Here is a 23,616-nt window from a genome sequence, read left to right as displayed (position 1 = left end):
CAAAGATAAAAATGAGATACCTGTACTATTTACTTTATTGTGATAAAGTTCCTTTCGAGAGAGTGCTTCTGAAAACAGAGGTGCAGGCCAATGACCTGCAGAATTCCAACACTTAAGCCAGAAAGAAGAAACTTAGATGTGGGATCATCTTTCAAGTTCAGACTGCTGGTTCTTCAGAGGATTGAGAAACATGACATGAATAGTGCTCACAGCTTTACCACAGGAAAGTCATCTGGGAATGTGAAGAGGGCTGTGTGAGGCACTCATGTTGCATACAGCAGAGGCTTGCCTGCCAGAATCTCCAGAAACAGGGTTACAGCAGCACTCCATATGGTACTAGGGACACACACAGCCAAATCAAACAAGCTCTCTTGCCCCTCTAGTGCTTACAGGGAGGAAGGGAAGGTATCAATAAAAATAAAACCAATAAAATACCCATGTAATTTTAGCCACTGATTGATATTGCTTCAACATAGGAAAAATCAATCTCCTGTAATCCCAGAATTCTGGAAGGCTGAGGTAGAGGACTATAAGCTTAAGCTCAGCCTGAGCAACTTTGAGATTTAGCAAAACCCTGTCTCAGAATTCTAAAAAAATGTTGGGGTTTAGGGTATCTGGGTGGGTGGTTCATTGTTAAGGACCTTGGTTCAATTCCTGGTACAACAAAAAAGAAACAAAAGGAAAAATCAATCAATACAATTCAGCATGGAGCTGGGGATATAGCTCAATGGCATAAGCGCCTGCCTGGCAAGTAGAGGTTGCAAGTTTGATTCCAGGTACTGAAAAAAAAAAAAATATATATATATATATATATATATGTATACATATATAACTCAGCATGTTAGTAAACTAAAGAGGAAAAATTGTCTGATTATCCTGGTAGTATAATGTAACAAAATCTAATATTTTTTGTGTTTTTAAATTTATATATGTTTATTTTATATAAAATTCACATATTTATATATTTAGACACACTAGACAAATACTCTGTCACTGGGCTCCATTCCTAGCTCTTTTCTTTTTTTTTTTTGGTACCGGGAATCAAACTCAGGACCTTGCACTTGCCAGGCAGGAGCTTATGCCACTGAGCTATATTCCTGGCCTGCTCTACTCATTTTGAGACAGGGTTTTGCTACATCTCCCAGGCTGGGCTCACATTTGCCACTGTCCTTCCTCAATCTCAGAGGGCTGGGATTACAACCCTGTGCCACTATGCCTGGCTCAATTTGTTCTCTTTTAACCAGTTAAATTTGTGTGTGGGGGGTTGTTTGTTTTGTTTGTGGTATGGGGGATTAAACCCAAGGCCTTTGTACTGAGCTATATCCCCATCCGTTTTCTTTCTTTTTTTCTTGCTTTCTTTTTCTTCCTTCTTTTGTTTTATTTTGTAAATTTTATTTTGATACAAGGTCTCACTAATCCACCCAGGTGGGACTCAAATATGTATTCTTTGTGCCTCAGTCTTTGCTGGAATTATAAGCATGATATACCACCATACCCAGATAAATTTGTGTCAATTTGATCTACAGCAATGTAAGGCTTAATGTAACACCTTTCCAATTAATGAACTCATTTATATTTCTTCACTCAAACCTATTTCTATTGTGTAAAGATATTTAGATGTGCACAAATGTTAGGCAAATAGCTAACTGAACACTGAAATTGGTGTGGAATATTTCCGGCACCCAGAAAATTTCTTCACATTCCTAACTCAGTATCTGCACCTGCAGTGATAGTAAGATTTTAAATTCTGTCATACTAGATTAATTTTGCTCATGCTTTAAAAGCATATGTATGAATCAACAGAATATAGACTCTTTTGTGTCTGGATATTAGTCCAAAATTAATGTCAGTAATTTGTAATATCCATCCACACTGTTTATGAACCCCATATCATTGTTATAATTATTCTAAATATGGCTTTACATGATTTTATTTATCTAATATGAAGATGGTGAGCATTTAGATGGTTCTCAAGTGTGAGCTATTCTAAGTAAGGCTGGTGAAATCATGTCTGCAAACAATTTGTCATTTCTCAATTTGTTACTGTGGAATTGATCTGTCATGAGGTAGGATATAATTTCATTCAGTCTAATGTTCAGCATATCTAACATCGGTCTTGCTCTTGTATATGAACATGAATGTTTATATGGAGGAGGATGTCACAGGAGAAAGAGATGCATTCCTTTAAACTATGACATGAAGGCAGGCAGGTTACTCCTTTAGGTACCCAAAGTGCCAAGATGGTTGATTTTGCAGAACTATCCATGACTGTCCAAGCCTTTTATCTTTATTTTTTCACACAGAGTCCCACTGTGTAGTTCAGCATGGCCTTAAACTCACTGTGCAGTCCAGGCTAGCCTCAAATGAGTATCTTTTCATACTTTTAATAGAACCAGGGATGCTTTTATTGTGATGAAGTCCAAGTTATCAATTTATTTCTTTTTGCTGTCTGAACTCTTCACTAAGCTGTATCTGAAAATTTTCTCCTGTTGTTTTTCTAAATGTTTAATTGTTTGATCAATCTTACATGCCTATATTTGTTTGTCTGAGTAACCAATTTGAACATCTCAATATGTAACACAGCTACCATTGTTAATTTCCTATCATCTTATCTGAAAATATGTATTGCTTGTATTATTTTTGTGATATTCTGTAAATGTCTGTGTGTTAATATGCTTTCTTTCTTTTATTTTTAAAATTAAAAAATAAAACCTTTTAAAAATGAAAAAATATAAATAAGTAAATAAAAGTTTCATAATTTAAAATTTTTACATTTATGTCTGATATCTCTTTTCAGGTGATATTTGAGTTTTGGTTAATGCTGTAGTTGTGATCTTAACTACATGCTGTGATTGAAGAAGAGGGCCTGGTGGGAGAGTTAGTCATTATGAGTGCCCTTGAAAACTAATGTGGAACTCTGGTCTCTTCCTCTTTTGCTTCAGGTTCTGACAGAAACAGGCTTCCTCTGCCAGGCATTTACAGCATAATATACAGTCTTACCACATACCCAAAAGGAAGGGAAGCAAACAGTCATGGACTGCACCTTCCAAAATCATGAGCCACTATGGAGATAACATACTTGGGGTTCATTCTTTTACCTAGAGATGTACATCTTTTCATCTGTAGATGCTTTAGCAGTATTTGTTGAGAAAACTATCCTTTCTTCACTGAATTGCTTTTGAATCTTTGTCAAAAACTAAAAGAGGAAATATTTGTAATGACATTTAATGAGGACTTGCAGCTGGAGTATGTAAAGAACTATTAAAACAACATTAAGCACAGCATGATGGCACATACTAGCACTTGGGAGGCTGAGGCAGGAGGATGGTGAGTTTGAGGACAGCCTGGGCAACATGAGGCACTGGCTCAAGAAAGGAAAGAAGAAAGGAAAGGAAAGGAAAGGAAAGGAAAGGAAAGGAAAGGAAAGGAAAGGAAAGGAAAGGAAAGGAAAGGAAAGGAAGAAAGAAAAGAAAAGAAAAGAAAAGAAAAGAAAAGAAAAGAAAAGAAAAGAAAAGAAAAGAAAAAAAGTTCTGACACATATTATGACATGAATGAACTTTTTCTGAGACAAAGTCTCACTACATAGCTCAGACTGACCTCAAACTCACAATGATCCTCCTGCCTCAGCATCACAAGTGCTGGGATTACAGGTGTGCACCACCACACCCAGTTTTTTTAATTAATTTTAAAAATAAAACAACTTTTTTTTTTTTTGAAAAAAGGAAGTATTGCTATTTTGCCAAGGTTGGCCCCAAGTCCTGGCCTCAAGTGATTCTCCTGTCTTAGCTTCCCCAGTAGCTGAGACAGTGAGTGTGCTCACCACACCTGATAAATGTGGATGAACCTTGAATGCATTATGCTAAGTGAAATAAGCTAGACACAAAACAACAAGTATTGTATGATTCCACTTATGAGGATCTTAGAATAATTGGATTCATAGAGACAGAAGGTAATTAGTAGTTTCAGTAGGGGATGGTGAAAGAGTGAATAACAATGGTTGGCAAACCATTATGTACTTAATACTTCTGAAATGTGCCTTCTAAAATTGCTAAAATTTTATTTCTTTTTTACATATTAAAAAAAAAATCTAGCCAAGCCTTATGGCACATGTATGTAATCCCAACCCTTTGTGAGGCTGAAGTAGGAGAGCTGAGAGTTCAAGCCCAGCCTGGGCTATACAGACTGTTAGTGAGACACCATCTCAAAATAAAAACACTTAAACAGACTGAGGGAACAGCTCAGTGTGAAGGTCTTGGGTTCAGGCCTCAGGACCAAACACACACACACACACACACACACACACACACACACACAGTAAGAAGGAAAGACACTTAATGGAAGGGGAAATAAAAGAAACAAATAAGTACATAAAAAGATGTTCAGTACCACTAGCAATCCAGGAAATACTAAAAGACTGAGGGAAGGTAACACTATACACATATTCTAACAGCTAAAATAAAAAATAGTGATAACACCAATGCTAGCAAAGATGCAAAAAAATGAATTTTTTATGCAAGGCTGGTGAAAATGTAAAATGAGACAGCTAATATGGAACATAGTTTCTTCTATAACTGAAAATCCACTTAGTGTATAACATAGTAATTGCACTCAAACACTTCTTTCAGAGAAATGGAAAATTCTGCTCACTCAAAAATTTGTACACACATATTCATAGCAGTTTTGTTTGTCATAGCCCAAACTGAAACAGCCCACATAGCTTCCCACAGGCAAATGGTTAAACAAACTGATACATTTGAGGTGTGGAGTAGTATTTGGCCAAAAAAAAAAAAAATTTTGATATGTTTGGCATGAATCCAAAGGGAATTATGCTCAGTGAAAGAAAAGTCAATTTTCAAGGCCCACATATTTTACTATTCTATTTATATTGACTTCTTAAAGTAGCAAAGTTATGAAGACAGAGAACAGATTGGTAATTGTCAGGGATGGGACTGGGGAACAGAAGAGACTGGAAAGCACTGTGTGAGTATAAAAGAGTGGTCCTGGCTAGGGTGTAGCGTAGTGGGGAGTAGGGAGGACTACCATAATGCTCTCCTTGAAAGAAGAGCAATTTGTCCATTTTGGCTAAACCTGGCCCTATTTCCGTGTATTGATATGTATAAGGCTGGCTAAGATTTGTCTCTGTTCCCTCATTTGGCTTTAAGCAATGCAAATGGGTCTAGCTGAGGTGCCGATGCAATGTAACAGGTCAGTGTTGCCCTACCTACAGCTCCCAAGTAGTATTCATGAGCTTGGGCAAGTGGCCAAGTGAGCCATGTTGGCTGAGGCTGAGCTTCAAGAAAGAAGCCATGATACCTCAGGACACGACAATTACACATCAAAACTGAAGCACTAACCCAAAAAACACTAGATACTGCCCCAATCTGCGATAAGCAGATTACTCTTTCTGCATATCTCTCTGTGCATATTGCAGAGGTGATTTCAGGCCACTCCCCTCTTCACAAATTAATAAAATCCCTGATTTGACTCTAGATTGAGGCCTTTCTTCTGGTTAGCCATCATTCTAGCTGGACTTAGAACCTCCTTGGCTCCCCACAACTGCAAATATGCCTTATTGTTTTTATTCTTGCCATGGATTGCACTGCAAATGGTAGATTGGAATTACTTATTAGAATTCCAATAACTTTTCCCTGGGATTACAAATGTGGACTCCTCCAGACTGCTATGAGGTCCAGGAAGGGCTATCTAGAGTAAGCACTTGCCTACCATGCTTAAGACCCTGGGCTCATGCTCAGCACTGGGGGGGAAAAAAGCACAAGAGAGGCTTGTGCTGATGGAACAGTTCCATCTTAACTGTGATTCTAAGAAGCCACGGATGTGATAAAATTGCTAGACAAAGAACCAAATAAACACACAAATGAATGTATGCCTAGTAGGAGAAATCTGAATAAACTCTGTGGGTTGTACTAATGTTGATTTCCTGGTTGTTTATTGTACTATAGTTAGCTGCACAAGACATCGTCACTGAGGACAAGTGAAGAGCTCATGGGAACTCCCTGAAATTTCTTTGCAATTTTCTGTGACTTTATAACAATTTCAAAATAAACAGGACTGGGATTTTGTCATTGGTTGTTTCTGTCTTAAGGTTTAAAATTCCCAGACTCTGTCCTAATCTGCCTTCTTACTTCCTGTAAGAAGTCCATCTAATGGCAGGGTCTGGGTCACTTACAATTCACTGTGGTCTGACTGGTATTTCCTAATCCACAAAGGAGATCTCTCTGTGGGGCTGAAATGGTCTGGATCAAGGGGAGAGTCAAGTTATGAAAGCATGAAATACTGAGCTGAGAACATTTCTGCATACCAGTGAGGGTTATAGGAAACACACAGGGGCTAAGAGCAGACACACAGCGATATATAGTTAAAGAAACATACCCCCTACTGCAAATATGTTTAATAAAAATAAAATTTTTAAGAGTAAATAAAATAAAAAGAATCACACTACGGTCTCTACATTAAGGAACGACATGACAGGAAGTAATCTGGATAATCGGGGCTGTCCCATTATCCCAGGTTAATTTGCTGCAGTACTGATTACCCTTCCTTCTTCAAGCCAGACAGGACCCTAGAAGTTGAAATTGGCATCTTTTCATTTTCTGGAATTTCGGGCAGCTATTTAAATGAGGCTTGGAAAGATCTGATAATGCAAAATCTAAGTTTAAAAGTCATATTTCGATTTTGTATCTACACCAAAACCATAACTAGGAGTAGGTGCATAGACATACTAGTGCAAAACAAACTGGAGTTCAATCTCCAAATATTAGTGGTTATCTCTGAGTCCGTGGGGTTTGGGGTAAATGATTTTTCTGTAGTCTTTCATAGACTTTGCAATGTTTTAAGAGGTGGATTTTTTTCTCCCCGAGACAGAGTCTGGCCATGTAGTTCAGGTTGGTTTTGAACTCACTTTAAACATCAAGGTGGTCTCCAATTTGCAGCAATCTTTCTGCCTCAACCTCCAGAGTGCTGAGATTACCGGCATGCGCCATCATCCCCAGAGAAAAGTGGATTTTTCTATTCCGGAAAAAAAAAAAAAATCCTCGTGGTGTGTGTAGTCAAGCGTGTTTTCACAAAGATTCTTTCAAGACTGGATAGCTCAAACTGGAAAACATGCTTTAAGGGTGGAATCAAAGGCAAAGCAGAGCCGAAGCCTGAGAGACGGCGATCACAGCGGTCCCTACAGAGACACTTCGAGAACAGTTGGCTCCACTGACCAGAGTTACCGTTAGAACAGATGAGCGGCTGTGCGGACGTGTAGGTTTCCTCCTCCTTCTCTAATTTATAAAAACAGTGCAGCCCACAAGCGGCGCAAGGCTGGGCTCCCCAGGAAAACGCGTGCGCAGCCCGCGCTTCCCGCTGCATCCCAGGCAGCGGAGACCGGCTCGCGGTGCGGCCCAGGCCGGCTTCCGACAGAGATCTCCATGGCAGGGCCTCCCAGTGCAGGGACTGCAGCGTCCGCCCCGCGCCCGGCCTCTAGCAATTTGCATGGAAGGAAAGGGCGACTGGCTCACTCATTCCCAAGCTAAATGGGGATGGCTTTACCTAGGACTTGGGGAAAACTGCAGTAGTTCTAAACTTCCTCATTTAGGCCGGAGGTGGACAGAAGTACGGAGTGCACCAGGGTGTGCACGCCGGCGTCAGCAGTAAATGGGATTGCAGGTTTAGGCATGATTTGAGCGAAGACCCTTCTCTTCTTGTCTCATCATACCCAGACGCCGGTTGGTGTTAACGAGTTCAGAGCGCTTCTTCAGTTTTCTCTCATTGCAGTAAATGCCAAGCCTAAATAAAAGTTATGTTAAACCACTGTTTCCGCCCGGTTTCGAACCGGGGACCTTTCGCGTGTTAGGCGAACGTGATAACCACTACACTACGGAAACACACGTGTAATGCGTGCTAGTTAGTGTATTTCACTGAGAGGCGTGATGACGGCGCCTTGCGGGTGAGAACGGAGTTTCTGTCAACCCTGCAGCTCTTGTAGCTCTGCATTTGGTCTCTTCCAGGAAACACGACTCTCTTTCACTCTCTGTCCGCGATTATTCTAGCCCTGCAGTCCCCCGAGGTACCTCGGTCACTGTTTAGGACAAAACTATCAAGTCAACGGAAACATTTAGGAGTAAAATGCATGGGCTCGTCCGGGATTTGAACCCGGGACCTCTCGCACCCAAAGCGAGAATCATACCCCTAGACCAACGAGCCGTCCTCCCCTTTCACCTCTGTCTATCTCTGATCTGACTGGAAAACGGATCGCTGCTAGCGGTTGATCTCTCCCTGCAAGCTCCAAGCAGAAGGCGACTCCTCCGGCGCTCGGCGCTCCTGAGTCCCCTGGCACTCCTCCCTCCCAGAGCGCGGCCAGGGGCTGAGCTCGGGCCTGGGCGTTCCGCTAGGATGTCCGGGGAAGGGATGGAGGGTCTTTCATGGAATTTCGTGAAAATGTAGGAAGCAACACATACTTATTTGCAAAATGTTCAGAAAGTGTAGGTACCAGCAGGTTGGTGCGCAGCGCGGGGCCGCCTCTGCCTCCGCCTCGTTCCATCTGGAGTCGCCAGGGGCTTTCATTGCCCGGGAGTGTTTGGTGCTAGAAGACAGTAATTCAGCTCCCTGGGCGGGCATTAAATTCGCAATAATTCACTCAGAGGTGGGCCGTCGGTTTATTTCTGTGTCACCAGCACAAATTTCCTACACGTCTGGTTGTTACAAAGCTGTGTGGGTCACTTTTACAACTACCTGATGGCGACAGAAGGCTCCGAGAACACTCTGGGGAAAGGACAGTCTTCAATAAATGGTGAGAAGCAAACTGTAGCCGCTTGCAAAAGAATGAAACTAAGGCCGCTTCACCGGTTACAAAAATCAACTCCAAACGGTTTAAAGACTTAAATGTAATGCCTGAAATTGTGAAACTACTAGAAGAAAGCACAGGGAAAATGATTCGTGACATCAGCCTGGGCAACGACCTCAGAAGCACAAGAAACAAAAACAAAAATAAACTCATGGGATTACATCAAACTGAAAAGCTTCTGCACAGCAAAGGAAACCATCAACAAAGAAAGCCTGCAGAATGGGAAGATATTTTCAAACTGCATCTGACAATGGATTAATGTCCAGAATACGTAAAAAACTCAGCCATCTCAGTGGGAAAATCTCCAGTTAAAAAAAAAGCAAATAACAAACAACAAATACCATCAGAGAAATGCAAATCAAAACCACCATGTGTGTATGTTAAGGTCTGGAACTAAAATGTCCTCCCAAAGTCTCAGTTCAGAGGTGGGCCTGGTTGAAGGAGGCCTGTCACTGGGGACATGACTAGAAGGGTATAGGCCTGTCCCTGAGTCGCTCCCTCTTCCTCTCCCCGTCTCCCTTCTCCTTCTTCCTGGCTGGCATGGGTTGAGCAGCTTCCCCTCCACCAGGCCCTTCCACCATGCCTTTTCTACCTTGGAGCCAACTGACTATGGCTTAGTGACCCAAATTAGGCCTTTCCTCCTTTAACTTGTGGAGCCAGGTATTTTGTTCTAGTAGTAGATAACTGACTAATGCAACACATTTCTGAGTCATCACGTTGTAACCCATAAGTATATGTAGTTATTGCCAGTAGGTATAGTGGCGTTCACCTGTAATCCCTCTGGGAGGCAGAAGAAGGGTTGCAAGTTTGAGCCCAGCCTGGACAATTTAGCAACTTAGGGAGACCCTACCTCAAAATAAGTAAGAAGTATGACAGTCCTGGGTTTAATTTCCAATACCACAAGAAAGAAAAAAAAAAGAGTATGTACAGTTATTATGTGTCAGTAGAAAAATAAATATGTAGAAAAATAAATAAGACATTATGGGAGACACAGTGGTTAATCTGCTCTGAGGAAAACGTAGTAATTTTCCTGTTCCCACTTTTGCAGAGCTTGCCCAGGCCCTCTTGGCTGACCTCTGCATTTGCTCCTCCTTTCTCCTCCTCCTTTCTGACTCTTCAAAGTCCAGCTCTCCACCTACTGTGTCCTTCTGGGTTGGTTCTTAGTCTTCCTCTCTTCCCACCAGTGAACATCCCAAGCGAAACTGTAACCAGCTTCCTCCTGTGCTGGGATCTGCGTCTTTGCTTGGGAGTAACGAAGTTTGAGGCCCACAAAACAGCAAGCAGTACGTGTTTATTAGAAAGAATAAAAGGAAAAACTCGGCACTTGTCCAGGAGGACTCCCATAAGGCAGACCACACAGATGTTTAAGTCCGTTGGCCTTTTACACAGTTTTTGGTATAAGTGACTTTGACAAAATGCAAGGGTGCTCCTGGTAGGCCTTTGATGTCTGGCCAGAAGCTGTTTTGTTTGCATTTCACTTCCTCCAGGGCTTCTCCCATTTGTTTAGGGATCTGTTCTCTGTCCCTCGAATTCCACTAGACTCTGATGGTTCATTTAAGTTAATTATTTGGGCCCTTTATTTGTCAATACACTTAAGCCCTGACTTTTGGTTTAGGCAGGTTAACTTTTGAGGACTTGTGCCCTGTCTGCCTAAGGTCAGTTACCCCTTCCAATCTGTAAACCTCACCCCAACAGGGACATGAGCCTTGGAAACTTCCTCCTGGAGCCTCTACAGACCAGCCCTGAGAGACTTTTGTACTCAGCCTCCCTTTCTTGCGCACAGCTGTCACGCCCGTACCTGAGCCCGCCAGAATACAAGGCCTGCGCTCCATTCACTTGCTCGGCTCTTCTGGGGACCGCCTGCCCGCTCATCTCTGTCCCTGTCCCTGTCCCTCTGTCTCTCTCTCTGTCCTCTGTGTCTCTCTGTCTCTGTCTCTCTCTCTCTCTCTCTCTCTCACACACACACACACACACACACACACAGGCACGCAGCTAAACGCGCGTCCCGGCGAGCTGGGCTCCACAGTAAGGTCATCTTCCGCGGTGGGAGGCTGGGGCGGCGCTGCGCCTCCGGCCGGCTCCTCGGATCCCAGCCCCGCGCGGCGCCTAGGCGGAGCCTAGGCCGCGGTCGCTCAGGGAGAGCGCGCCCGGAGGAAGACTGCACACCGTGTGCGGGGTACAGTTGGTGCGCGACGGTCACGGCCTTCGCCCGCACTTCCTTGCGTGTGTGCTGCAGGTTCTAGACAGGAGCGGGCGGGACCACGCGGAGGCTGCGGGACCAGGCCGGGCACCCCGCCAGCCCTCACGGGGAAGGAGTGCCGAGTGTCACGGTCTCCGTCCCCGGAAGGACAAGGGTGTCCAGTCTAATAGAGAAAGGACAATAGTGAGACCCTGAAGTAGCTCACCCAAAGCGCAGCAAGGATCGGCAAGCCATAGAACAGCGCGAGGCAAAAGGGGCCGCTTGCTCACTTTCGGAAAAAGCAAAAGTTACAAGGCCCCAGCGAGATTTGAACTCGCGACCCCTGGTTTACAAGACCAGTGCTCTAACCCCTGAGCTATGGAGCCAGATGTGCTGAGCGCCCCTGAACTCGGGTAGTTCTCGCCACGATCGTTGCGCAGGCGCAGATCCGGAAGCCAGCCAACGTTGGGCAGAGCCGAACGCAGGCGGGCAGCTGGCAACAAATTCGGCGTCGGAAATTCAGCCGCCACACGTCCAGACACTGCCTAGGAAGAGAGCCCGCGCTCGGCTTCAGGGCAGATCTGAGCCTCAGGCTGAATGAGGTCGAGTTGAAGAGAGATCTAGTAAGCGGTTTCTTGTGCACAGGAGAGGGCTCTAGAGGGCAAAGCTACAGGCAGGACTGGGGGAACGGCGTCAAAAGGCCTGTCCTGCAGGAGATCCGGGTCAGCGCTGAGTGGTGGTGGACGTGACCAGGCTGAGAGGAAGTGGTGGGGGAATCAGAAGGTCGGGGTGTTTGGAGATGATCGTCCAAGGACATAGCCAAGGTCCAGAGTCCCCTAATCCCTGCCTGACTCGTGGGCCAATTAGGAAAAGACGATCCTTAGGGCACATCTTGACCCTCCCAGAGCTGGTCTGTCAGGGTCCCCAAGGGGCCCACCAGATACAGGACAAGGAAAAATTGAGGGCCTAGAGAGGGACAGGAAGTAAAATGGCCGGAGGAACCTGTGAAAGTGGCTGTAGATTCTAACCTTGGCCTGGTGGCCCAGCATGCCCTAACTGTCCCTAACAGTCCAAGTGACTTGAGTCACTGGGTGGCCAGGCCAGTGGTAGGCCTCTGAGTGCCCTTTAATCTGAATGCCTCTGAGGACCTGGTGGCAGTCCTGGGTTCTCCCAAATCTGGGACTAATGGGTGGGGTACGAAGGACCTGTTAGGCCAGTTATTGTTCTCAGATCTTATGATACCCAGAAGATGGAAGGAGGAAATGCACGCATTCTTACACTAGCACTGTGTCATCCAAGTTCTGAGACCTAGTTGTTCTTGTGTCCAAGAAAGAACATCTCTTCCTTCCCTTCTCTGTGTAATTGTTTCAATAACTGTGGTTACATTTCTTCCTGTATATAGATGCTTGATTTACTCTGCGAGCACACATTCTCTGATAAACACACAATCACCTTCACAAACACAAAAGCTGAAAATACACATGCAGACAGCTACTGCCACAGTCCCCGTTCCTGGCCTTTCAGGCATATATTGGCACCTCTCCCAGACATCCAGCTCTTCATGACCTGTAATGTTCTGTGATACGCAGCACAGTTAGTTGTTAAATGGCACAAAGGGAATTGTGCCTCAGCCTCCCAAATGCACGATTATAGGTGTACACTACCACGCCTAACTGGCTTGGTGTTACGGTTTCAATCTAAAATGGTCCCCCAATGCCACGTGTGGTGGTGCACACCTATAACCCCAGCACTAGGGAGGCTGAGGCAGGAGGACTGCCATGATTTCTAGGCCAGCCTGGTGTACATAGTGAGTTCAAGGCCAGCCTGAACTACACAGCAAAACCCTGTCTAAAAAAAAATAAAAAATAAAAACAACTAAAATGTCTCCCAAAAGTCTCACCTATTTAGAGGTTGAGTTTTTGGAAAGTGGTTGGACTGTGAGGTGCTATATTTATCAGTGGATTCCTGGCAGAACGTTCTGACAGTGGGTGGGAGCTGGTTGGAGGTGGGGCGTAGCAGTATGACCTGGAAGGGTAAATTCTGGTCCTTTGCTCCCCGCTTCTCTCTGCTTCCCGGCTGCCATAAATTGAGCAGTTTTTCACTAGGCACTTTCACCATATGGTTTCTGCCTTAAAGCCAGCCAAAAGTGGACTGAACCCATTGAAACTGAGCTGAAACAAACCACTCCTCCTTTAAATTGTGGTTGTCAAGTATTTTGTCCCAGTGATGGGAAAGTAACTAATGCAGTCAGTTACTATTTAATTACAAATCAATAGTATGGTATGACCAGTTGACTTAGATCTATTTGCAGCACTTAAACCCTATGCACCTACATATAAATGTCCTGTCTAAAATCCACATGCCCCTCACCCCAAATGCGCAGGTACAAATACATGCACTCATATTTCTCACATACAAGAACACAGATGCAGATGCTCAGGCATTATTAGTAGAAACCCTTGCTCAGACTTGTCCTTTTGTAATCAGAACAGAGATGAGAACAAGTCAAGACATCTGTAAAGATAAGCTCACAATCTGTATTTCCATCTCCCCGTGTCCTTTCCCAGGCAAGCAATAAGCAGGGTACAACCCACCACTACCTTCTCAAAAGCCCAGGCATCCAAAAGTTGGGAAACATTGGCCAGGAAGATAATAAAGTTGGCCAGCTGAACACTCTCCTGGGCACAGGCTAAGGAGGCCCTGGTACTAGGAAACTCTACTGTTAGCATGCATTTGGCAAGTTCCAAAAAATATGTTGGGAGCGCATTCAGGTTCTATGGATTTCTCTGCCAGTGCTAGTTGCATGTTTAAAGTTATCTGTGTCAACATGTGTTTCAAAATTCTAGAACCTATGATCTCCTCACCCTAAGGAGACCACACCTGATGCTGGAAAATAGGTTAGGTATCTGAGAACATACATTGGTTGCACTTTCCTCTCATGTTTGGGTCAAGGGTCTACTTCCAGTTCTAACCAGACTGAACTCTGAGCTGGGAGGACAATGTGCTTTCCTTAGTAGGTGGTCAGGTGTAAGGCCAGCTGGAACCAGATGGCTCATGACCTATCAAGGCAGAGGCGGCAAGAAGACAAATTGAATGAACATGACTGGTCCCTTGTATCAGGACCACAGAATGGCACTGTTCCATGGAACCAGAGGCCTTTCTAAATCAGGGCAGTAAGTTTCATATAATAGGAAGCACCCATGCCAACAACCAGGATTTTGTCCTTATCCACATCTTCACAATTAAGGCCATATTTACATGCCCATCAATAGGGAGGGAACAGGCCCCAAAGGACCAAGGCATCTCTTCTCCTATTCAGTTGATCACAGAGGCCTTTACCTCAATCAACTCGCCATGCTCCCCATGTTGTGCTCTGTAGGGCAGCCTGGAGCAGGAGTGTGGAGAGCAGACCAAGACTGAGATTAGACTCCCAAACTGTTGGGAGGAGGAGAGGACTTCACACACAACTGATGCACCCTCCTCCTGGGAGGTGGTCCTCCCTCAAGGCCAGATTCGCAAGTAGGTGCCAGTGGAACAGACAGAGAAAAGGGGGAACACACGCTCCTGGAAGTTGACTCGGAAGGTGTAGAGGTGGCGCATGTCCTCCACAGCATAGAAGGACACAGCCCCCACCTCCAGGTCCAGGGCCACTCGCACACGTGACAGGTGCCCACAGCTGAGGGGCGTCCGCTCAGGGCTGGTGACAGCCCAGTACTGCCCATTGTTGAGCTGAAGTGCCCAGACACCTTCCTCTGGGGTGAAGGGCGTGAGACCCTTGCGGCGCACACTCTCACGGGCCACACCAAAGGCCCAGCCATCCTTGGAGCCCACTTCCACCTCCCAGTGGTGACGCCCAGAGGAGAAACCACAAGATGCCAGGACACGAGTGTTGGTATCAAATCGGTGAGGGTGACTGGGCAGGTCCTGAGCCCGATGTCCAAGGCGCACACTCTTAAGATCCAAAGAGAGGATGAGGCGAGGGTTGGCTGTGTCGGGATCCAAGGTGAGCTCCACTGTAGGGTGGAACAAAGTAAAGATGTCCTCATGAAAGTTCTTTCCACAGCCCCTCTCCTCTCAGGGCCACACTCCCTCCCTTTCTTGCAAATCTCTCTTCCCTTCCCAGAAGATTCTTTCCAGTGCCAAGGACCAATCAACCCTCCACCCTCTGCCTTACAGGTATTTTGCTGCCCCACACTCCCACTAAACAAGTGCTTTCTGTCAATGTGTGAGTCTGATCTCTGTGAGTGTAGTACAAGCAGATCAACGTATCCAGTTTCAAAGATAATTGGGAAATTTTGAACATTAGATATTAAAATCATTACATATTAAAATCATTTTCTAGGTGTGATGATGGTTTTGTAGTTATGTTTTATAAGCCTTACCTCTTTAGAGATAACATATTCAGATTTGTATGGAAATACTTATGATCTGCTTTAAAATAATTCAGTGGGAAGCAGGTACAGTGCCTGAAAAATATTACCCATAAACTGATAGTTGCTGTATATGATAACTATCCATTTGTTATACTCTTCCAAGTATGTTTCAAAATCTCCATAATAAAAAGTTAAAATATGTACCCTTGTGAGCAAGAGTATTTTCCAGACACTGTTCTGGGCCTTAGAAATACCACAGAGAGCAAAACACTTGAGTATCCCTACTCTCCTGATGCTACCTTTGTAGCAGAGGAAGAGAGGCAATAAATGATAAATAGCAGATAAGCGGGATCAGAAGAGCAGACTGTAACTTCAATTACCATGGCCAAGGAAAGCCTCACTAGAAAGGTGTGTTTAAGCAGAAACACAAAGGAGATGAGTAATTCAGTCAGGCAGCTGTTCAGGGAAGCATGTTCCAGGCTGAGGTGCAAGTACCCTGGGTTCATGCTTGATGCATTCTAGCAGCAGCAAGGACAGTAAGTGGCTGCAGAGTGAGCTGGAGGAGAGTGCAGGGAGCCCATATCCTCTGGGGCCTTGAAGGCCATTGTGAGGACTATGATGTTTACTGAATGGATGGGAACGGGTCATTACAGGACGGTGAGGCAGAGAAGAAACATGGTTTCAACTAAATTAGGTTAGATCTTACCCATGTGTACTCTGACTTAGCTCAGTCTTCTTCAAGTGCTACGTGCCCTTCCTTCTTGCCCTTGGAGTATGTGTTATAGTTGTATATACACTCTCTAGAGCTCTCAGGAATAATAGCCATCTTTCTTCCTGACCAGCACCTTGCCTGCTTCCCTGTTCCCCTGCACACAACCTCCATACTCAGGAGAGGTTTCCATCTATCTTAATGTTGAGACAGAGGAGAAAGGCTCAGCTAGGTGACAGACAGGGCTTCCCTAATCTAAGTAACCTGGGGCCACAACAGCCCCCCAACTCCTGACCAACCTGTAGCTTAGAGATCAACAGGCATTACCAACACCTGAGAGTGTCAAAGCTGCCAAGGTAAGGAGTAGGAAGAGATTTAGAGTAGGAAAACTATTGAGGCAGGTTGGCAGAGGGAACCAACAGTGTGCAAAGCCCAGAGACAGTCAAAAATAGGGGGTGAGTTCTCTACTGTACTCACTACTAATCGCCATCCATACCTTTCTCCTCTTTCTCCATCTCCCCTTGAAGATCCTCTGAAGAGGAGAAACAAAGCAGAGTATGCATGAATGATATAGGAGATTATCTGGTAAGAACAGCCACTGACTCACTCATTCCCTAGGTACTCTAAAGGCAAGCGTTGGTGTGGAGGCACAGGGCCAAGCATGGAGGCTGAGAATGGACAGGGGACAGACTCCTGAGTATTTTGCTCTCCCTCTTCCCACCTCCCCTGGTTTTGCCCAGATCTAGTCTGAACTGAGCTCTCCCTCCTCCACTCCTGTCCCCAATACCCCTCCACCCTGTATAACCCCATGGAAAGCTGCATTCCCTGGCGGAACCTACAAATAGATTTGCTACTACTGCCTTTCTATACCAACCTGGCCTTGGCATGCCCTAGTTCCTGTTTCTTCACATAGGTTCTGGGACAGCACACCCCCAGAGCCCCTGAACTTCCAGAAACATACAACTATAACACATACTGCATGAATCAGCCCATATGTGGGCCCTTACCTTTGAACTTCTTCAGCAGCCCTTTTAAGACAAAGGTCTTGAGAGAAATATTCCAGACTTTATTCTTCATCACAGAGGAGACTGTGGTTGGCTTAGGGGCAGGCACATTGCTGCAACTGCAGGATAGAGACCCTTAGAAAGGCACAAGAATACCACTCCCCTACCACTGGGCTGTGACAATTGCAATAGTGCTACGGTTGGAATAAGTGTCCCTCAAAGGCCCATGTGTTAAAGGCCTGGCTGCCAGCCCATGGTGCTATGGGGATGTGGCAGAACCCTTAGGAGATGGGACCCAGTGGGAAGAAGTAAGGTCACTGGCAGCATGTCCTTGGAGGGAATATTAGGGCTCTGGTCCCTCCTCTCTTCTTTTTTGTTTCCCAGCCACTTCTACCACCATACATTCTCAAAGTATGTTACCTGGCCACCAGCTCAAAAACAATAAGGCCAAGCAACCACGAACTGAAACCTCTGAAATCATGAGCCCAACTTCTTTTAAGTTGATTATCTTAGATTATTTTGACAAATTATGTAAAGCTAACTAACACAGATGGTGAGATCCTCCCAGAAGAGGTGGAAAAAAAGGCTGGGGAAGTCAGACTTTGTTCAGAAAATACCCATATCCAGGCAAGTGAGCAGTTGCCTCAGAAGGTACTCAGATAAATATGTTGGGGTTGGGGGATCAGGAGGTGAGAGACAGAGAAGGAGGTAAAAAAGAGAGCACAGTAGAAAGGGAGAGCCAGGGTAGAAAGACCCAAGGAACTCTTAGCTTCACTCACTTGTTTAGTGCATTCTTGAATTCCTAGAAGGAAAAATGGAAGAAAACCAAGTCATCACCCCCATTCATCTCTGAGAAAAGAAAACTCGCCCCTTTCCCTGTCTTCAAGAAAATAAGCAATGGGTAAGCAATAAGTAAGTATACAATGCCCACCACCTGCATGAAGGGCCTACCAAGTGACAACAGCATCCAGCATGGCTGGCTGCAGGTTGATCCCTCAAACCTTTATTTCAGCTCTGAGAAAATTTTATTCACTACAGAATCACAATTGGAGCCATCTGGTGGTACTCAGTGTTTGTCTCTGCTCTTGTAACAACCTGAAACAAGTCACAGAACTTATGCAATGACGGGTCACTTGGACACGTGTCATTTTCCCCCCAGTACTGAGGATTGAATTTTGTATACTGCACATGTTAGGCAAGTACTCTAACATTAAGTTATACCCTAGTCCTTTTTATTCTTTATTTTTAGACAGGGTCTTGCAAAATTACCCTAACTAGCCTCAAACTCTCTCCACCATCTTGCCTTAAACCCCTATCTGCACCCAGCTAAGTGACTGTTCTTGACCTATTTGCAGTTTATAAAGTTTACCTAGTGGGTTATAACTCTTTTTTAAAAAATAGAATTTAAATCATCCAAGTGCATTACAGACAGCAACAGTAATATTTTCTGAGGCTTTTGTCTCAAGTGTGTGTAAACAAAATACAATGTAAGATATATTACTGTGGCTCACAGTCAAGAAAGTTTTAAGGGGCTGGGAATGTAGCCTGCTGGTATAGCATTTGCATAGCATGTACAAGGCGCTAGGTTCGATCCCTAGCACCACATAAAAAGAACGAGAGTTTTTACACATCCTTTTTGACTTCCAACTCCAGGAGAATCAGGGTGCCTCTCTCTGCTCCTCTTTAGCTCCAGATAATATGACCATACTAATTCTCAGGATCTTACTATTCTCTAGCTGCCATTCCTGGTGCTTTAGAGTAAATAACACATTGGGATGACTGACTCAGTGAAAGCCCTGAGCTAGACTCACCTGAAGGAAGTCAAGGTCAGGTTTTTGAGCTGTCTCCTGGATCTGGCTACAGAGCTTGGAAAGCTGAGTGACCTGGCCTCCCAGGTGGACCAGATTCTCATTTTGCTTCTGGGTCACTTCCCGGGATAGCTCCTCCAGGCGGCCCAGGAGCCGGCCTTCCTGCTCCACCAGGAAGGCCCGAAGTGTCTGGAACTCTGCCCTGACCTTCTCTCTCTCTGCTGCCATCTGCTTCTGTCCCAAGAGAAAGAGGAGAAGTTGGAGAGGTGAGGGGAACTGAGCATCAAGACATACAATTTGGATAGTAGCCTCTGAGTTGTTCCACAGGACAGGGCTCCATCCTCCTTACTGCTTCAGGGACAAGAGGCTCATCCACCTATGCATGCTTTATCTTCCTCTGCTACAGACAGGGCAGGGTCTCTTTGGGCTTGAGCTGTAGCACTTAAACTAGAGCAATTGTACACTTCCCTAGAACTACCTCAAGTTGTAGTTGCCTGATCTGAAAACTGAGCAGGATAAATTAGTGCCTCCTGGGGCACTAAACTTAAGCTGCTTTTTGTCTTTGCCAAAACATTTATTTTGTCACCCTTACATGTCACTATTCATTTTACTTCTTTTTAATGAGCACGTATAGCAACTATCTTGGTAATGCATTTTCAAAATACAAAACTGGATACAAAGCAAGAGTGAAGGAATGAAAAATATGAAGCAGGAATGAAGGAATTAAAACATGATACCAGCAGCCAGAGGTAAAAGACCACCCATGAGACTTAACTGAGAATATGCTATGTGAAACTGGATATTCTTTTCTTTTCTCTGACATAATACACACAATTTTTCACTCCTATGTTTCTAGATACAGACTCCTCTTCTGATCTCCTGATTATTTTAATGGAGAAACATGTGGCACTCTTCCTGATTATGAGCATGACCTCTCAAAGACAATGAGACAATGAGAAAAGACAAATGAGAAAAATGTCAAAGACAATGAGAAAAATGTTGTCCCACCAGGACAAGCTCAACCGTCAAGAGTTGCTTTCACCTGAAAACTCTACAGAAGCGAAAGAGATGGCTGGAGGAGTAGATCTCAGGGTTGGGGCCATAGTATTGAGGTCAGGACACTGGATATAGATCTTGGTTCCCCACACTTCCCACAATGCCCTACCTTACCTGCATCATCAGACACAGGGCAAACAGCAGCTGCACAGAGCACTTTGTAGGTATTAATTCCCTCATCCTGAGACCCCAGCAAAGGGGTTACACTTCTCATCCTGCTTTACAGGTGACAGGACAGAGCAAAGGGACCCATCAACAGTAAGTAATAAGCCAGGATTCTAACCCAGGAAATCTGACCCCAGAGACTGAACTTTTGACAACTATGTCACCTCCCACAGAAAAAACACAAGTGACCATGTTTACCAAAATCTCTTGGGTTTGAATATGCCCCCCAGATTCATGTTGGAAAACTTAATGTACAAATTCATATGTTAGTGGTATTTGGAAGTGGGACCTTCCTTTGGGAGGTAATGAGGATTAGATCAGGGTGGGAGCCTACCTGACAGCATTAACAGCTTTATAAAAAGAAGCCAGGTATAGTGGTGCAGTGGTGGTGGGTAGCCCTACATTGTCCCATACACAGCTCACCAGTAGCTCCTTGCTCTCCTTCTCTTCCGTAGACTGGAACACCTCATAGTCCTCCAGATCTTTCTTCAAGACCTTCAACTTGGAATCCAAGTGCTCCTGCAAGTAAAAGGGAGAGGATTAGAACACCCCCATCCCCACATGGGTCTTCCTAGAGCCATGCCCAAGAAAGGGAAGGCTCTGCTCCTGCAAGAGGAAGCTGGGTAGAATTCATCTCTGGATGTTGAAATAAATATAGTCTGTTTGAGATACATTTAGTACAACAGGGCAAACACAGGGTGATGCAAAGGCCTCAAAGTCTCAGTTCCCCAAAAGCATCGGCCAGCAGAGATAGGCTGAAACATACGACCTCCACAGCCCAACCATCTTGTCCTCTGTCTGTCCTCCTCTGCACCAGCAGAAATCCCTTAGGTGGAAGGACTGGGACAAGGCAGGGGAACAAAGAAAGACTGTGTGCCAGAGGTCTTTGGGCACCTCTGGTGATGTCACACACCCCCAGCAAGAAAACAGTGCCGGGGGGGGGGGGGTGTGTGTGTGTCCAAAATCCACCGCTCGTCATAGCCCAGAGGTCTCTCAGCATTCCACCTAACCTAGAGACTACACAGCTCTCTCCTCAACCCCGTTGGTGTTGGGACTCGTTGGTTTCTCGGTGGTCCCAGGGAGAAAACAGCGAGGGGATTTAGAAAATAAAGACAAGAAACAAGATTGGGATCAAGTGGAGACCTCTTTACCCGATGGGGAAAGAGGACTGAACAAAAACAATAGGGACATTTATTTATACTTTTGCAAGGTTAGTATCACCAGACACAAGGTTGCCTAGAGACTAATGACTGAAATTGTCTAGGCAGGATGTTTTTCTCAAGACTAAGGCAGCTCCACTGCTTTAGGCACTGTGGCCTTGTCTTGCCCCCACACGTGACCAACTTCCGGCTTCAGTGGCTCCCAACACCTTGGAAAGTGGTCCTGCTAAGCCCCAAGAAGTGGAGACTGAGGGCAGCCATGCTCAGGGAAAGGGAGAAGAGTGGGGACTGCGGGCATGTGAGCGTGACGCTGACTTTGCTGGGGCAAAGAGATACAGTTACGCTTGGCTTAGAGAGTGGGAACAGACTGGAAGAAAGTGGCCAAGTCCCTGGGGTCATCTCGCAGGCCGAGCAGTATAGGTTTTACAGGGTAAAGTATTGTGTGGGGGTTAAAATGAGGGATGACGGGAACCGCTCTCAGCCTGAGAACCAGTGCGGGGCAATACAGGAGAGGAGAAAGGAGGCAAGGGTTCACGGGGTCTCTTGCCCGCCTGTTTCTTTCAAAGTAGGAGGGCTGTACCAGAGCCGAGGGGCCTGCGAGTGCTGGACGGGAACCCGCGCTCACCTTGGCCTCCTGCACCGCCTCATCCAGTGGCAGCACGGCATGCGCGCGGTGCTCGCGGGCACGGTCGCACACCACACAGATGGCGTGTCCGTCATCTTGGCAGTAGAGCTTGAGCGGCTCCGCGTGCAGTGGACAGTGGACAGCAGCGGTCGCGGCCTCCGGAGGGGCGTGCTGCCCCAGCGCGGCCGCGGGCAGGCTGAAGCGCCGAAGCAGCGTGGCCACGGCGGCCAGCGGCCGGTTAGGGCGCAGCTGGCTGGGGCGCGCGGGCTCGCGGCACTGAGGGCAGGGCAGCGGGCAGGGCGGCGCGCGGGTGGCAGCCGAGGGCCCCGCGCCCGGGGGCTCCCAGCAGCGCGCTATGCAGCTGCGGCAGAAGCTGTGGCCGCACTCCGCGGACACCGGTTCTCGGAAGAGCTCCAGGCAGATGGAGCACGTCGCCTCGCCCTGCAGCTCCGCGGCCAGCGCCAGCGCCTCGGCCCCCGCGCGCGCGCCGGTCCGAGGCCCCACTGCCGCCATGGGTGCCCTCGGGCTGCGCTTGGCTCCAAGCAGGAACAGCGGGGCGGGCGGAGACCGAGCTCCCGGCTGCAGGCGCGGGCAAAGCGCCCTGGACGCCCGGTCTTCTACCGGCCGCTCAGATTCGGCCCTGCTCCCACGCCTCCGCGTCTGGCGTGCAGCAGACGCCACTCCGTAGCCCTTCTCCCTCGACCTTTCTGGGCGCCCAGCTGACAGGTCAGCAGCGGGAAGCGGCCGGGGCAGGCAGGCGCACAAACCGGCTGGGCACCGCTCCCCACTGCCCGCCTAGGCCGACGGGCACTACCTGGCAAGGGCCTGGCGCCAGGCGTCAACGCCAGGCTCCTGAGCTCTAGATCGCTCTGGCCCTGCGCTGAGCTAAACTTAGGGTCTGGAACCCGGCCCTGGCCTCCGGTTCCCAAGCTTGGCCTGATATCCACTTCTGTAACTATTTCCTACAGCTGTTTTCCTCTTTCCTCTTTCTTTAATTTTTTTAAAACTTTATTTTAAAGAGGAAAAAGAATCAAAACAATAGAAGAGCAACAATGGTTAATACATTGTGTATTGTTATCTTTAAAGTAGTTACTCAGAGTACAAGGTATTAATTGTCCAAACGATATTAGCACAAACCTTTCTTTTCAATGAACTAAGAGAAATTAGTAGTATAACTATCTTAACTAATACATATATATATATATAATTTCCCCTTCTTTTCTCCTTTTCTCCATCCCAGTTTCTCTTTTCTTTTGAAGTTTCTTCCCGTTTCACAGTATCTGTTGTACATTTTGGATCTTATTTACTCTTTCAGGTTCTCACGCTAGGCAGAAAATACAATGTTTACACATGTGAGTCTGATTTATTTCACTTATGAGTGTGGTCTCAAAGTGCATCCATTTACTTATAAAAGTCTCCAGTTTATCCTTCTTTATGTCTGAGTAGTACTCCATTGTATAAATATACTACATCTTTTTTTTTATCTATTCTTTGGTTGATGGGCATTTGGGTTGTTTCCAAAATTTAGCTATTACAAATTGTGCTGCTATAAACATGGGTGCACATATATTGCTGTGGGTATGATGTTTTTAATTCTTCTGGGAAGATACCCTGAAGGAGAATAGCTGGATCAAATGGGACCTCTATTCCTAGGTTGGTTTTTTTTTTTTTGTCTTGGAAATTGAACTC

The 23,616-nt window shown here is 45.8% G+C and overlaps 1 protein-coding gene, 1 long non-coding RNA gene and 3 other non-coding genes across 6 annotated transcripts; 1 reads left to right on the top strand and 4 right to left on the bottom strand.

Moving 5' to 3' along the window:
- Positions 1–7,816: 7,816 nt before the first annotated feature.
- On the bottom strand, positions 7,817–7,889 carry Trnav-aac. The gene has a single exon. It is a non-coding gene; the product is annotated as a tRNA-Val (tRNA).
- A 247-nt stretch (positions 7,890–8,136) lies between these two features.
- Trnap-ugg lies at positions 8,137–8,208 on the bottom strand. The gene has a single exon. It is a non-coding gene; the product is annotated as a tRNA-Pro (tRNA).
- Positions 8,209–11,340: 3,132 nt separating this feature from the next.
- On the bottom strand, positions 11,341–11,413 carry Trnat-ugu. The gene has a single exon. It is a non-coding gene; the product is annotated as a tRNA-Thr (tRNA).
- A 39-nt stretch (positions 11,414–11,452) lies between these two features.
- LOC106147225 lies at positions 11,453–18,281 on the top strand. Its single transcript, XR_001232001.1, has 4 exons — positions 11,453–11,650; positions 16,637–16,694; positions 17,920–18,025; positions 18,152–18,281. It is a non-coding gene; the product is annotated as an uncharacterized LOC106147225 (long non-coding RNA).
- On the bottom strand, positions 13,545–22,810 carry Trim7 (tripartite motif containing 7). 2 transcript variants are annotated; one of them, XM_005410097.2, is made up of 7 exons: positions 21,928–22,810; positions 20,566–20,661; positions 18,925–19,155; positions 17,893–17,915; positions 17,117–17,232; positions 16,606–16,641; positions 13,545–15,040 (listed from the first exon to the last, which is right to left on the bottom strand). In XM_005410097.2, the coding sequence occupies exons 1-7, from the start codon at positions 22,438–22,440 to the stop codon at positions 14,529–14,531; spliced, it is 1,527 nt and encodes a 508-aa protein (XP_005410154.1). In that variant the 5' UTR covers positions 22,441–22,810; the 3' UTR covers positions 13,545–14,528. The 2 variants fall into 2 exon arrangements, with proteins under 2 accessions (XP_005410154.1, XP_005410155.1); XM_005410098.2 differs by lacking the exon at positions 16,606–16,641.
- Positions 22,811–23,616: the final 806 nt, after the last annotated feature.

The sequence above is a fragment of the Chinchilla lanigera genome, unplaced genomic scaffold (genome assembly GCF_000276665.1).
Source record: "Chinchilla lanigera isolate Chin_1 unplaced genomic scaffold, ChiLan1.0 scaffold00129, whole genome shotgun sequence".
Taxonomy (NCBI): Eukaryota; Metazoa; Chordata; class Mammalia; order Rodentia; family Chinchillidae; genus Chinchilla; species Chinchilla lanigera.
This window is presented reverse-complemented; position numbering and strand designations above follow the sequence as displayed.